This window comes from Elephantulus edwardii, unplaced genomic scaffold (assembly GCF_000299155.1).
Source record: "Elephantulus edwardii isolate Elephantulus edwardi_28Jun2011 unplaced genomic scaffold, EleEdw1.0 scaffold00010, whole genome shotgun sequence".
Taxonomy (NCBI): Eukaryota; Metazoa; Chordata; class Mammalia; order Macroscelidea; family Macroscelididae; genus Elephantulus; species Elephantulus edwardii.
This window is the reverse complement of record NW_006399760.1, coordinates 26,516,235-26,531,399: the sequence shown is the minus strand read 5'-3', so window position 1 is coordinate 26,531,399 and position 15,165 is coordinate 26,516,235. Positions and strand designations below refer to the sequence as shown.

The window sequence follows — 15,165 nt, the reverse complement described above, 5'->3', positions numbered from 1 at the left end:
TAATAAAAAAAATTTACTTCTCAAGAAAAGCTGGAATCTTGGATTTTAATGAAGCAACATAAACTTTGAAAAATTATATTAAAAAGCTGTTTTAAAATACAACCGTGTGTGGGACAGATAAAAGACAACTTAAAAAACAGACATCTTCAGACAATATTGGGCATATAAACTCCTAGTTTATGATATTAGCTTTATCAACTTGATTATATTCAAATGCAACTCAATTGTTGTATATATAGAGTATCCCTGAAAAGCTATATAATACAGCCACTAAAATGTCATGGTGAATACTGATTAAAGGGGGAACTAAATATTCAGAAGTATACATATACTTTTATAAATGCCAAACATTTCACAAACTCTGTTTCTTATAGAAATGAAAATATCAAGGCCAGAGGTTGCCAATAGAATAATGAGATATATAACTATTATAAGTTATACTTTAAATGTGGTATAATTGAGTTTAGGTCACAAGTTTAAGTTGGCTCTCCGTTTATGCAGATCCATGATCATATTGCTAAATGATGAGTAAGTAAGCTAATTACAATGACTATAAAGTTCTGTCATAGCTGACATTTTAAATGATGCATTTCACTGAGAAAACGAAAATTTCAACCTCATTTTAATCACGTTAGCTGTTCAAAATTCTGTTAATCAAGTAGGAAAAAAAACTTGTGTGTTCAACACCTAGAATGATTTATCTGTTTGTGTGAATGTGAGAAAATGATCACATCTTCAAGTAATAGATTACAAGTACAAAGAAAGTTCACATTATAGCTATGCTGATGAAAATTACCTGCAGGCTGTTACAACACAGCCAGTGAATTAATTAACCTTTTGCCATAAAATTTAAAAACTTCAGCAAAGACTGAATTTTCTGTTTCTACTGCTCCAGTTCCCTCAGCATTTTAGAATATGAAATGATGTGCTGTTCCTGAGGCAAACAAATGAAATACACTTAGATTTTATCAGCTCTCCTAGCTATTACAATAAAACCACATAAATAGTAGTTAAATTTATACTAGGGGTTTCACATTTGATTTTGTTAATGAAAAATGAGAAACAGTGTCTGATTTCTGTAGACCTTTACTTTTATGAATGAGATTAGTAATTCATTATAATGTATAGTGGCTAACAGTTAATTGTCTGCTTTTTTGACTCTGAGGAAATAAAATTTACAAAAATGGCTTTTTTCAGTGTTTTTTTTTTTTAAAGTCAGTGAACATAAATAATGCATATTTTAAAGTTAAATTTTAAATGGAAAGATAACATTATCTGAAGTATATTTGTCATTTTGATAGTTTTTTATCTGGGACCTGAAACTTAAAAATCAAGTACCTGCAAAAGAAGCCATGATCTGGGCAAATAGGAGCTCAGATAAGCAATGGTAATATGGCCCACTACACTTCCTCAGGCTGCAAAAGACAAGAATCAAGGTGGCTTGGTTGACACGGTGGACATAGCAAAATTTAAGCACTACTTACGTAAGTTTAAGTACTAATGCAACACTTTTTATATCTTTATATACTCTTCAGGAATAATAAAAATTTTTCTTATTGATGTAATCATATCTTGTTAATAGCCTTCACTACCTCTTCCATTAGACAAACTATAGTTTTTAAAACTTAATAAATTCATTTTTAATAAGATAATCTTGATAATGGATAAGAAATATCTTCACTGAATGATCAGAAAATCTTATTTATATGAATAATTATATATATATATCATTAAACTATTTGAGTATTTATCTTTTCTTCGAATTAAATTACGTGATGCCAAATTTAGTTTTAAGAGCTAAACTAGTGAGTTGTCTACTCAAATATTGGAAACACTAATGAGCTCTTTGTCAAAGTTTCAGGAAGTCTTTTTCAGTAGCAAGAGTGGCACAATAACATTTTATGGCAGAGAAGTATTCACTGGATGTTTATAAATTAGGTAAAGTTTACACTGAACTAAATTTGCTTTTTTCTTATTTTGTACTAAGGACAAACATATTTTACTAATAGTATCTCAAATTAAGAAACTGTGTTAAGTAATTTAGAAAAAAACAGTAACTATTTGACAATTATGAACATATGAAAATTTCCAAATGAACTAACTTTTCTACTTTAAATGTAAGAAACGGAATTCTTTAAGTTTGCTAAATTTAGACCATTTACTGTAGCATTTTAAGTATTTTAATGTTGAGAACATTTATATTATAAAGTATAAAGTTTTAGTAAAGCTTTATCTATATGATATGTCAATGCTACCTTATTCTTTCAAATATTTAGCTTACAATAAACTATTTTTAATATAAAAACACACAGTTTATATGGAAATGTAGCATGTTCTCCAATGTGAGAATGTAAGATAGACTAAATAATGCCATTGGTTTTTATTTGATTCTGTAGTATTTATATTTCTAGTATTTATTATCTACTTACAAAAATATATTTGTAGTAAAATACTACATTTAATTATAACACATAAAAAACTAATATATTAAATATTTCAGAACTAACTTGAGTTTAATTACTTAGTGTACTACATATATGCACATGTGCAGAATAAATATATGACATTTTTAAAAACCCTCAAAAATATTTTAATACAAGAAGGCTAGTTTAGAAAACCTTCTTACTTATTACAGAAATACAAACGCTATTTTTTTTGAAATATGAATCACATACCTGACAGGTAATGTTCTGTCTCCTTTCCTTCGATCCATTTCTCTTTGGGGAACAGGATACCAGCGGAAATTCAGTTTCCAGTTAAAACCCCCATAAGTCATGTCTGACCCAGCCATATACTCAAAGGTATCATCGCTAATCACATCAATGATGGGGCATACAACTGTTTTCCTACAGGTAAATGAGAAACAGCAGCATATAAATGATGTTGTTTACTTTCACTTCAATATATAATTAATATGTTAAAAATCTAATTACTTTATGATTTTAATGACTTTATTTTCATTTTGTCCTTTTCCTCCCTGGAATTATTTCCTTTGACTACAATTTCCTTACAATCTACTTTTACTAACCTGCGTAATCTAATCAAATATTCTAATTGACTTTCAAGCTGATTTCCAAATGTGTGCTAAGTACTACTCAGCAGGATGAACATGGTATATTTTTCATAAAGCGTCTATCCACAGCATGATTTCTGCTTTGAGACTATGCATCATCTTAGTGAAAATCAATAGCATGTAGGGAGGAGATAATGCATGAAGCCAAATTAGAACCAGTAATTTGCATCTCAAATAGGGTAGGTTAACTTAAAGCAATAGTTCTGAGAATATTAATTTAAAGCAAAAAAAACATTCAAACAACAATTTAAACATTCAAAAATTAATGAATAACAAAAATAAAAGTCATGGTCTATGTAAGCAGATGTATGAAGACTATAGATTATATCTCAATTTTTAAAAAACCAAAACAAAAATCTTCCCAAGTGAACAAATAAGCAATCTGATTATAAATGGAGAATATATCTAAGTTCTCAAAGATAACATTTTACTTGGGTCTACAAACACTCGCTGTAGCAGGAGTCAGGAAATCAAAGCGCATATTGCTCTGGGCAAATTTGCTGCAAAACAGTCCTCCTAAGTATTAAAAAGTAAAAACGTCACTTGTGGAGTAAGGTGGAAACAACTCAACCTATGCATTTTTTTAATCACTTCATTGCATGAGAGGATATTTGGTGGTGCAGTGATGTAAGAGATGAGCTACCAATCAAAAGGTCAAAAGTTTAAATAAAAATATGAGGCCATCTGCCTTGGAAACTCTAAGAGGCAGTTCAACGCTATCCTGTCGAGTTACTATGACTGAAACTGACTCAAAGGTAGTATGTTTGGTTTTGGTTTTAGTTATAAACATGAGAAAGCTGGAAAATGAATAGGGTAACTGAAGATGTCTGATGCCTGTGAATTATGTTGTTGATGAAATATATTGTATATACCCCATGGACTGTCAAAAGAATGAACAATTATTTCTTGGAAGAAGTACAACCAGCATATGCCTTAAAAGTGAGGATTACATGACTTTTGTCTCACTTCCTTTGGACATGGTATTAGGAGAGATCTGTCCCTGGAGAAGGGCTTCATTCTTGGTAATGCAGATCAGTGAAGCAAGGAAGATTTTCAATGAGATGGATTGGCACAGTGACAGCAATAACAGTATCAAACATAACAATGCTTACAAAGAAGGAACAGTAGCTGGCAATATTTTGTTCTGTTCTACTCAGGGTTTCTGTGAGTTGGAATTAACTCAATTGCACCTAACAATAACAACAATATAGAGGATAGTGGGTTGACATTTCAAAGTGAATTGTCCTAGAATTATAAGTTTATGGTTGCAACACAGCTGATACTTTAGGATAGAATGAGATAGTAAACCTCCGTCAACTGTGTTCTATCCCATGTTTCAATTTTCTAACTCAGTGAGAGGGACATCAGAAGAAATTATTAAAATCATTCATTAGTCTTTTTTTTTCTCTCACTGACTTTGAGTCTATTCCAACTAATATCAAGGGAAACTACAATGATATAGCGACTTAATACCCTCCACAAATATGGCATAATAGCGAAAGATAGAAACAATCAAAGATTATTAAAAACTAGGTAAATAAACATCAGTATATGCATACAAGGGATACAACACATATAAGAATAACAATGAATCAGAAATATCATACAATATGGATGAGACTTGAGGACTTTATACTGAGTCAAAGAAGTGAATTATCAAAGAACAATGGTGTACTAAGTCAATTTTATTTTAGATAGTCAAGAAAAGGTTTACTCATAGAAAGGGCAGCAATAGTAAATGTTATCACATACATAATTCCACAACAGTGATAGTATAAAAAACATTAATGTGGAAATCGTTAAACTAAACAGGGATAACATGGTCCATGTGAGTGCATAAAGCACCCAAGGAGAGATACTGGCTAGATTTCATAATCTAGGGAGGGGAGACAACTAGGCCAATTGACATAACAGTGTCCATAAAGATAATGTTCTACATCCTGCTTTCTCGAGTAGTGAGTGAGGTCCTAAAGCTTACAAATGATTATCTTAATCATAATTATTGATTTCTTCTGGAGCAAAAAAAGAGAGAAGATAACCAAAGACACAAGGGAACTTGACCACGTGAACCACAGCTTCCACTTAATTGAGACCAGAAAATCTAGATGTTTTCTGTCTACCACCACCTACTACTCAATCTGGGATCACAATAGAAGGTACCAGATGGAGGACAGCACAGAACAAAATTAAAATTCAATTATAAATCAGACTTGACTGGTAGAGACTGGAGGAACCTCTGATACTATTACCCTTGGACAGTCTTAGAAGTTACCCACTTCTGGAGATCAATTTTCAATCACATAAAAGGCAGGCTTATCAAAAGAACAAGTAACACTCCTCAGAACAATCACCTACATGAGACCAAAAAGGTAGCATTTTGTCCAAAATCAAAGGTAAGAAAACAGGAATGGGAAGTGAAACTGGGTTATGAATGAAAATGGGGAACTCAAAGCAGAAATGGGGAGAGAACTGACACATTGTAGATACTGCAATATTGGTCACAAGTGTACAAAATGCTGAATGGGAAATTATTTTATTCACCTAAATTACAAGAACATGTTGAAAGAAAGAAGAGTCTAGTCAAAAGCATCACATGTCCAAGTTTATGTACAAAGTCTATCCTACTTACAAAAGAAGGAAATGGGTGACTTGCTAGATATTATTGTACAGAATCAGAAAATATCTGTGGTGAGGGGATTCTCCCAATGATGGAAATTGATCAATCATGGTAACAGAAATTCTGCCATTACAAAGCCACCCTTAGGCTATTTTTAAAAAGACAAGCAAACCGTGTGCAGTTCCACTTTGACATGTGTAGTTTCTCATCAGTCAGAGTCAGCCTCATGGCTGCTGGTTGTTTATGGTAATAGAAATTACGATCAGGAAAGAGATTAGAATTCATTGTTACATGGAAGTATAATTTCAATATGGAACCTATTTACAAATGTTTTAAGCATTACTATATTTAAGCATGGTGCTAAAAACCCTAAGTCAAATATAAATGTATGCTTTTAAGAGCTGTACAATACATGAAAAATTATCAGCAAATGCTTTTAAGGTGCTACAAGTTCATTTGACTTTAACAACCTTATTCTTCTGTGGTCATTAAACAACAGACTGAGCAGAAATGCTAATAACTAAGTATCGCACTAAGTTGACTTAAAAGTTCCGACTGCTTTCTTTAGCGGCTATGGTTCCTTTTACTGACAGCCATCATCCATCTTCCGGGCAAGTTCCAAGTCCTACTATTTATATGACACACCTACACTGGACCAGACTAAGTAGAACTTGTCTTGTTGTTGTTGCTGTTGTTGTTATGTACCATCGAGTCACTTACGGCTCATAGCGACCCTATGTACAAGAGCCCTAGACCCTGCTCTATCCTGTGCCAACCTCACTTTCTCTGACACACCTACTCCCATTACTCCAATCACGGAATCGATCCATCTCATAGGGGGTCTCCCTCTCCTGCACTGTCCCTCCACTCTCCCAAAATGATGTCACTCTCCAAGGAATGGTCCCCTCTTGCAACATATCCAAAGTATGTCAGACAAAGCTTCAGAATCTTTGCATCCAAGGAGTAGCCTGGTTTCACCCTCTCCAGGTCAAACCTGTTTGTTGGATGTTTAATTAAAAACTTCAATTCAATAAGGTCTTTCTACTATAGGTGGAATAACTATGCAATGAAGAAATTATACAAACTTTGCTATTAGAGAATCAATGTGATTCAACATTAGTTATCTTCATAAGGTACTTCAGTTAGGTTCTCATTTATCATAATGCTACATACCATATGTACTGAATGTACCAAAAATATATGGTACATTGCATCATTATCAGAAAGCATTTCCTAAAAGAGTTCTCATTTGTGAAGGTCCATTCAGTGTTTCAAGAATTTCTTTGTGAAAGTGGAAATAGTGTAAATAATATTCTTTATTATTCTAATATCAAATAATATTCTTTATTATAACTATGCTTTCTCTGTTGCCTTAAAATCATGGCATTTCAGTGGCAATAGAATTTGTATATGCTTGCTTTTAAGATCCTCAAAGTTATTTTTAACTGCGTCAACTCAGAACATTGATATAGTAGTGAAAATCTGATATGGAAGTGGGGGAAATCTCAGGTTTTTTGCCAGAATTTAACTTCTTTGTTTCTCTTTGGCCCAGTAGTCAAGAGCTTCCATCCCTAAGGCACATGGTTCAATTCTGCCAGCTGCCAGAGGTGAAAGATGGCCAATCTTGTCCTGGGAGATCTAAACTACCTCTGAAATTCCACAGGAGGGTTAGCTATGAGTCAGTTCTTATTTGACAGTACACACAACAATAGATATATAACCTATTTGACAGGGTGTTAGAATGATACGAAATGCTGCTTTTAAAGAATATTCTAGAACATATGGTATTACTTCAATTGAACTGATATCCTTCACCTAACAGAAAGTTAATTAGTAGCACATTTTTTAGTTAACTAGTTATTAATCAAGTTCCCATATTCAGCATGAATAATTCTTATTTGTTTAATAAAGAAAATACATTCTTTTTTAAAAAAATTTAAGAAGAGTTCTAGAAATATTGTGACTTAGAAATTCTGATGGACAGCTAGAACTGTCCTAACAGGCTCAGTCATAACCCCTGCATACATACAACATAAGTTTTACCTGTCTTCCTTTATTCTCGCCAGCAAGGGCTCCAGCCATCCTAAAGTGCATTCACAATGGGCATCAAGAAAAGTTATGACCTGCCCTTTTGAAGCGGCTGCTCCACGAAGGCGGGCTCGTATTAACCCAGAGCGTTCTTCCATCCTAATAATTTTCACTGGAACTTCTAAATTTTTCACATAATTCTCTAATGTCAACTTGAGAAAATCTGCAACACACAAGTCGAATACATAAGAAAATTTTAAAACTATTTTAAGTCACAACAGAGTCACAACAGAGCAACATGATGAACATAAAAATTATGGATGATTTCTTCCTTTTCTGGTTTTGGGGGTGTTTTTTTTTAGTAGATAAAGATACAGAAATTACAGAACTCCATTAATGTACAATTCATCATTACCACAGCTCTCTTTCACTTGGCAGAGAAGTATAAGGATGAAATTGGAATTTAATGGGATACCAAACTCTAATTTGCAAACTGAGCCATACTGGCAATAGCAAAGAATTCTGTTATTTGCTTGTGTCTGTATAAAAAAGGGAGAATAAAGGGCACAGATATGAAAGTCAAGTAAATCCTCAGGAATATGATGTCATGCATTGAGAAGACATTTTCATTAACACTTTTAAGCAATTACTGATTTCTCAGGTTAAGAAAAGACACATGGTGCCATGAAAAAAAAATTAATAGCTACTTGTTCCTGAAGATGACATATAATGATTAAAATTTGGAAGGTTGTTGAAGGCTAACTGGCAAATACAGGTAGAGAGCAATTACATCTTTTATTATCATAAGGTATCCTAATTAAAAATTATGTCTTAAAGATATTCCTACCTCTTTCACTGGCATCATCTACCAAGATGACCTCAGAGAGTAGATAGTGTGGGGAGCGATTTATAACACTGTAAACCGTTCTGAGGAGAGTGCTCCAAGCTTCATTATGAAACACAATGACTACACTTGTGTTTGGCAGTTCATCAGGGTAGACTTTTGTTTTGCATCTGGAAAAGAAGGAAGAATAGGGAGGGGCATACATGAATGAATTTAATTGAATTATGATTAAAGTGACCCAAACAAAGGCAGGCATTTCAAATCCACCAGTCTTCTCTTTGAATAAAGTTGGGCAGTCTCCTCTGTTGTAATTTTAAAATCAGCAGGAGGGTCAACTCTGAGATAGTACTGATTTGACAACACATAACAACAAAAAAACGATTAAAGAAAAAAGAAACAACACATTATCTACAAACAAGTAACAGTCACATGACTGCTTTTGAAAGTCTATTACTAAGGAAATATCTTGCAACTACTGAAAATAAATTTTATAATTCTGTGAGTAATCACTTGGCATTTTGAGAATTAAATATGCATAATTACTAATATTTTATTTTAACTCCTGCATGGAAAGCTAAAATAACATTTTGTGTTTGTCAATAGAAGACTAGGTGCAACAGGGACTGAATTCACTTAGTGGCTATTATATTCCTTGTTTAGGAAAAAAACCTTTTAGAACTGAAAAATCATATGAAAAGACATACATACATAGAATTTTGAAGCATGAACTAAGGTTATTTTACTATCCTAATTTTAGACATGTATATTTTCCAGTTTGAAGGAAAGGCATAGGGGCCAAATGCATGTTTTTCAAATTTCCGTTTATTTTTTCTGTTAGATAGATTCAAACAATATAAACTTATTATCCCATACTTCCAAAGGCTCAAGTGTGAAACCAAGGTCGTTGCAGGGCTATGCTTTCTTTGAGGCACTTAGGAAACATTATACCTTCCTCTTGCAGCTTCTGGTGGTGGTTGGCAATAGTCAGCATTCTTTGCCTTACAGCTCCAACACTCAAATGCCTATCTTTATTTTGCATTTCTCCTTTCTTATATGCATTTCTGTGCACAAATTTCCTTCTTCTTATAAGGAAGCTAATCCCTGGATAAGTAATCCTTCTGGCAGTGTAGTGTTTGAACCCATCAGCTATTCCATGGAAGAAAACTGTAGTTATCTTGCCTAAACATCATCCCTAGGAAACCCTAAGGCACAGTCCCACTCAGGCCTATTTGATCACTGTAAGTCAGAATCTACTTGATATTAATGCTAAATCATTGTATTAGGACCTTCTCTAATCAAATATTTTAACTTGACCTCTTTTTAACTTGATTAAGAACATATTTTCAAATGAGGTTATATTCAGAGCATTCAAGTTGACATTAATTTTGAGGGAATCCTGCTTAGTCTATCATTTAATAATAAAAAAATACATTCAATCAAGCAAAATCCACTCTCTTTTTGTGTGACACATAGCAACCTTATAAGGCAAAAGAGATTTGCCCTAGAGGGTCTGTAAAGCTGTATATTTTTATAAGGGTTTGTTACTTCATTGAGCATAACTCATAACAAACCTAAGAGCAACAGACCTGAACCCTGTCCTATGCTATGCTATCGTCATCTTCTCAGACACTAAGTCCATTGCAGCAATGATTGTGTTAATTCGTCACATTGAAGTTCTTTCTTTCTTTTGCTAAACTTTCCACCTTTCTAAGCTTAATATCCCTCTCCAAGGAAGAGTATCTTCTAGCAACATGTCCAAAGTATGGGAGATGAGGCTTTGTCATCTTTGCCTCCAACAGGTATTCTTGTTTTACTTTTTTCAAGACATATCTCTTAGTTATTTTGGCAGTCTTTGGAATAGTCACTGTTCTCCTTTAACACCACAGTTCAAAGACATCAATTCTTCTTCTGTCATCCTTGTTCATTGTCCAGCTCTCAGGTGCATAACAAATGATTGGAAAGATCATATCCTGAATTAGGAATACTTTCATCTTCAAACTGACATCATTGCTTCTCAGTAGTTTGGAGAGGTCTATGACAGAGGATGTGCCCACACCATGTCTCTTTACTGCTGGTACCAAGGATGTAGATTGTGGGTTCAAGTAATATGAAATCATTGATGATTTTAATATTTTCTCTATAATAATGTTGCTTATCAGCAACTTTCACCAGTAATAAAAGTTTTTGTCTTCTTGATATTGAGATGCAATCCATATTGAGAGCTGTGGTCCTTAATCTTCTGCAGCAAACATTCCAAGACCTCCTAATTTTCAACAAGCAAGCTTGTGTGACTCATATAATGCAGGTTATTGATAAGTCTTCCTCTGATTGGGATGTCACATTCTTATGAGAGTATATAATTATCTCCAAAACCTTTAGTTACTTCTATTGCATATTATTTTTATAGCTAAAAGAAAAGCCAGGGAGTGGCAAGAAACTTAGCTACAATTCTGAACGCATGCAGTTCAAGGCCACCAGCTATTCCATAGAAGAAGGATAGACAATCTCCCCTCCCCCCCGTGCTATTAACTGCTTCTGTAAACCTGCTGGAGGGTCAACTATGGGTGAGTTCTGACTCAATGGTATACAATAACAACACAAAAGAAAATACAGTTGAAAATATTCATTTGTATTCATTACATTTGTCAGTCTTCTCATGAACAAATTTACCATTAAGGTGGCTATTATGTATACTTTCAGAGCACTTCCTTTTTGTCACTATTTAATGTAGCATAAAGATAAAATGTGGTTGATATATATTTTCACTCTTTCCATGTGAATAATTATCTAAGAAAACATAGTTTACTAATAATTCATAGAATAATTTAAAACTAAACCAATTAGTAATTTTTCTCTGTTGGTTAGTCAAAATATATAGGCTAATATGGATAATAATTATGACATTGTGGTTTCTGATGGGTTTTCAATTTATTAGACTTGTGTTGTTGCCTGTATGTTGTTACAGTTATGATTTCAACAAGATTTTATGTATCAAGAGCAAACTAAACAAAATATTATAAACTAAAATAAAAAAAAACAAGCTCAACTAAGGTATATCAATGCAGTTTGAGATAATAATTCAGCAATTTAAAAAAATCACTACTGTTCTATATTATAAACCAAACTATAATTTTAAAATTTTAGAAATGATGTTTCAAAAATTAGGAATTAACAATTTAATTATGTTGAATACAACTTAATCCTACATTTAAATATATTCTTCAAATCAAATGAAGACATGGTCCTTTCCCTGGGATCATATTATTAAGACTAAATACATAAAATCAGTTTTAATTGACATCAAGTACATAAACCAAGCACTCTTTTCTCTTTTTTTTCTAAAAGTCCGTGTATTTTAAAAAGGTAAATATTATCTTAGTTCATTGTTGTGGCAACATATCTTATGAAGACTGCTTGTTTTCTTTTATGTATACATTTAAAGGAAATTGTCAAAATGAGGTACTATCATGGAAAAACCAATTTGTATTCAGATAATAATTGAAAGATCAATGGTTTGAATCCACCTATTCTACTGAAGAAGGAGCTGCATGACTGCTTCTATAAAGATTATAGTCAAGAAAACCCTCAGAAATTCAGTTCTACACCTGGGGCCATCATGAGTTGAAATCAACTCGTGGCAAGGCTGGTTTTTCTGTTTGCTTGCTTTTCTCTTAATAGAATTGGTAAAATTCTACTTTATTGTGGAAGCACATGCACATATAATTATCTTTACAAATAAAAGTGATAGAATATTTGATATTTATCAAATTAACTTTTTGTAATCTGGCATTTCACTCATAAGGAAAAAATTTATTATTTTGAAATTTTTACCATAATCATCTTTAGCTACACTAACATGAAATATACATGTGGGTCACAAATAAAGACAGTCTTGTTGATTTCTAAGTCCCAATTGCACATGTTATTTGTGCTTTGTATGTGTGGTGGTTTGTTTTTTTTTATTTTTTATTTCTTTATTTTTTTTTACAGAGGTTTTGGATTTCCATTCATTCATTGCCACAATTTTCTCCCTTCCCACCCCTGCCCACCAGCTTGCTTCCCCCTCCGAAGAGAGAAAAAAGAAAAAAGAAAAAAAGAAAAAAAATTCTTTCATTAGTATTATATTTTAACATATCAAAGCTATAATATTTGCTAGGAAGCAAACTGATTTTAATTATGTAATAACATGTGTGACTTTTATGTTGGTCACACATAAAAAGTTATCCCATGAGCTTGAAAAAAACAAAACTGATATGTAGGTTTTAGCAAAAGAGATTCTTAGTTCACTGTAGAGGGTGATAGCGATAGGCATTTGAAATTTAAACAAAGTCCATTGATAATTTGAATGTATTGCCATTGCAGAAAATTTTATTCTGGTATTATTAAGGCCTTTTTTTGCTTCTTTTCAACATTTTAAAATATGATACATGAAATTAATATTTCTTTCTGCCTGTATATAAAATAAAAAAATATTAAAATATTTTCCTCTGTGATTGTAAGCATATCAAGTCTGAAAATCTTCCTCACTCCAATGGTAATCTGCTTTGTTATGTGGAAGGACAATTACATGAGTCCATTTTAAATCTGTCATTTGTAAATATGAGAAAAATAGCTATCTGTGCTACTTTGGGAAAGAAACAGGAACAGATTTATGTTTCTAATACCTGTAAAGTGAAAACACAGTGAGACAATGTACTAAGTTAGCATTTTTCCCCTTGGCTAAGCACACCTTACAGGAACATAGTGTTACAATTTGATTTTATCCTTTTCAAACCATATTGATGTTTTCAGGTAAGCTACTAAGCACAACAATCCCCATCAAATAAAAAGAAACACTGGCTAGAAGATGTGAAATCACAAAGGATCTATAATTACATAGAGGTTTAGTTAGATATCATCCATTTAGGACTCAAAACAAAGCTATCCACAGTACAGCATGCATTAATTGTTGGACTGCTATTCAGTGAGACAGTGATTACCTTTCACTGCTTTTATAAAAAATTATTAATAACAGTAATTAAAAATGAACACATGTAATACAAGTCCTTTATATACTCCTTATTTTTCAGAGAAGTGGGGTTTGCCCTAAGTATTGCATAACTACACGCACTTTTTTGTTCCTCAGAGTTTTTATTCATGTACCCTGTGTTTTATAAAATTATTCATTTGCATTATTTTTTCACTTTTTTGTATTTTTATTTTATATAGTTTATACTTAACAACTTTAAATTGAAGTCATACTGAGTGCATCATAAGAGACTGACAGCAGCATGAATGGTCAGAATCAAAGAAATCCTGATGGCTTGAGACTTAGGCCATCACATCGGGGACTGACCAATGGGAGATGGGTGTTGAATGTTGTAGGCAAAAGTAGGAAGGGTTGGCAGTGGAGCAGGGAAAGGGTGGATAACAAACAAACAAACAAACAAAAACCCAACCAAACATATAGTGAGGTGGACAGCAACATTGAATATTGGTCTTTTTCTAACTGGTAAATGTCTTTCATAAGCTCATTTCTGTTGAATGCTTGTCTGTCAGATACTATTATGTATATTTAAAGATTGAGACAGACTAGGAAAAAGGATTGACCATCCACTTCAGAAATTACAGGCCTTCGGAAACCCTGTGCATAATAGAGCACACTCAGACTATTATTTGGTCTAACAGACAGGGAAATTGAAACTGAGATCTTCGAAATGGAAGCACAGAGAAAGAGGAACAGCTGTAAGGAGACACTGGTTATTGGAACATGGAATGTGAGAAGCATGAATGTAGGAAAATTGGACATTGCTAAGAAAGAAATGGAATGCATAAATATTGACATACTAGGTATCGGCAAAATAAGATGGCTTGGCATGGGACATTTAGAATCAGATGATAATATGATTTACTATGCCGGGGATGAAAAGGTGAGGATAAAATGGGATTGGTTTCATAATTAAAAAAGTCATTTCTAGATCTATCCTGAAATACAATGTGGTGAGCGACAGGATAATATCCATACTCATACAAGGAAGTCCAGTGAATACCACTGTCATTCAAATATATGCTTCAACAACTAGAGCCAAAGAGGAGGAAATAGAAGATTTCTACCAACTTCTGCAGTCAGAAATTGATCAAATTATGCAATCAAGATGCATTAATAATAATGGGTGACTGGAACACAATAGTTAGGAACAGGGAAGATGGATCAGCAGCTGGAAAACACGGGCTCAGTGAGAGAGAAATGAGGCTAGAGATAGAATGATAGAGTTCTGCACATTCAATGATTTATCCATTGCAAATACCTTTTACAAGAAACATAAACACAGACTATACACATGGGTCTCACCTAATGGTATGCATAGGAATAAAATCGATTACATTTGTTGAAAGACTCACTGGAGAAGCTTAATTTCAGCAGTGAAAACCAGGCCAGGTGCTGACTGTGGGACAGACCACCAACTACTCATATGCAAGTTCAAGCTGCAGTTGAGGAAAATTAAATCAAGTCCATGGGAAGCAAGAATTGACCTTAAGTATGTCCCACTCGAATTTCAAACCATCTCAGGAACAGATTTGAGGCCTTGAGCACGAATGAGCATTGACCAAATGAGCTCTGGG

General features: G+C 33.2%; 1 protein-coding gene across 1 annotated transcript in view; it reads right to left on the bottom strand.

The window, feature by feature from the left end:
- GALNT13 (UDP-N-acetyl-alpha-D-galactosamine:polypeptide N-acetylgalactosaminyltransferase 13 (GalNAc-T13)) overlaps window positions 1-15,165 on the bottom strand; it is an 869,120-nt gene that overhangs the window by 341,161 nt on the left and 512,794 nt on the right. The window contains exons 5-7 of the mRNA XM_006880780.1: window positions 8,566-8,732; window positions 7,734-7,941; window positions 2,676-2,846 (exon numbers count right to left, since the gene is read on the bottom strand). Of these exons, the coding sequence (XP_006880842.1) occupies window positions 2,676-2,846; window positions 7,734-7,941; window positions 8,566-8,732 (546 nt within the window). The remainder of the gene's footprint in view (window positions 1-2,675; window positions 2,847-7,733; window positions 7,942-8,565; window positions 8,733-15,165) is intronic.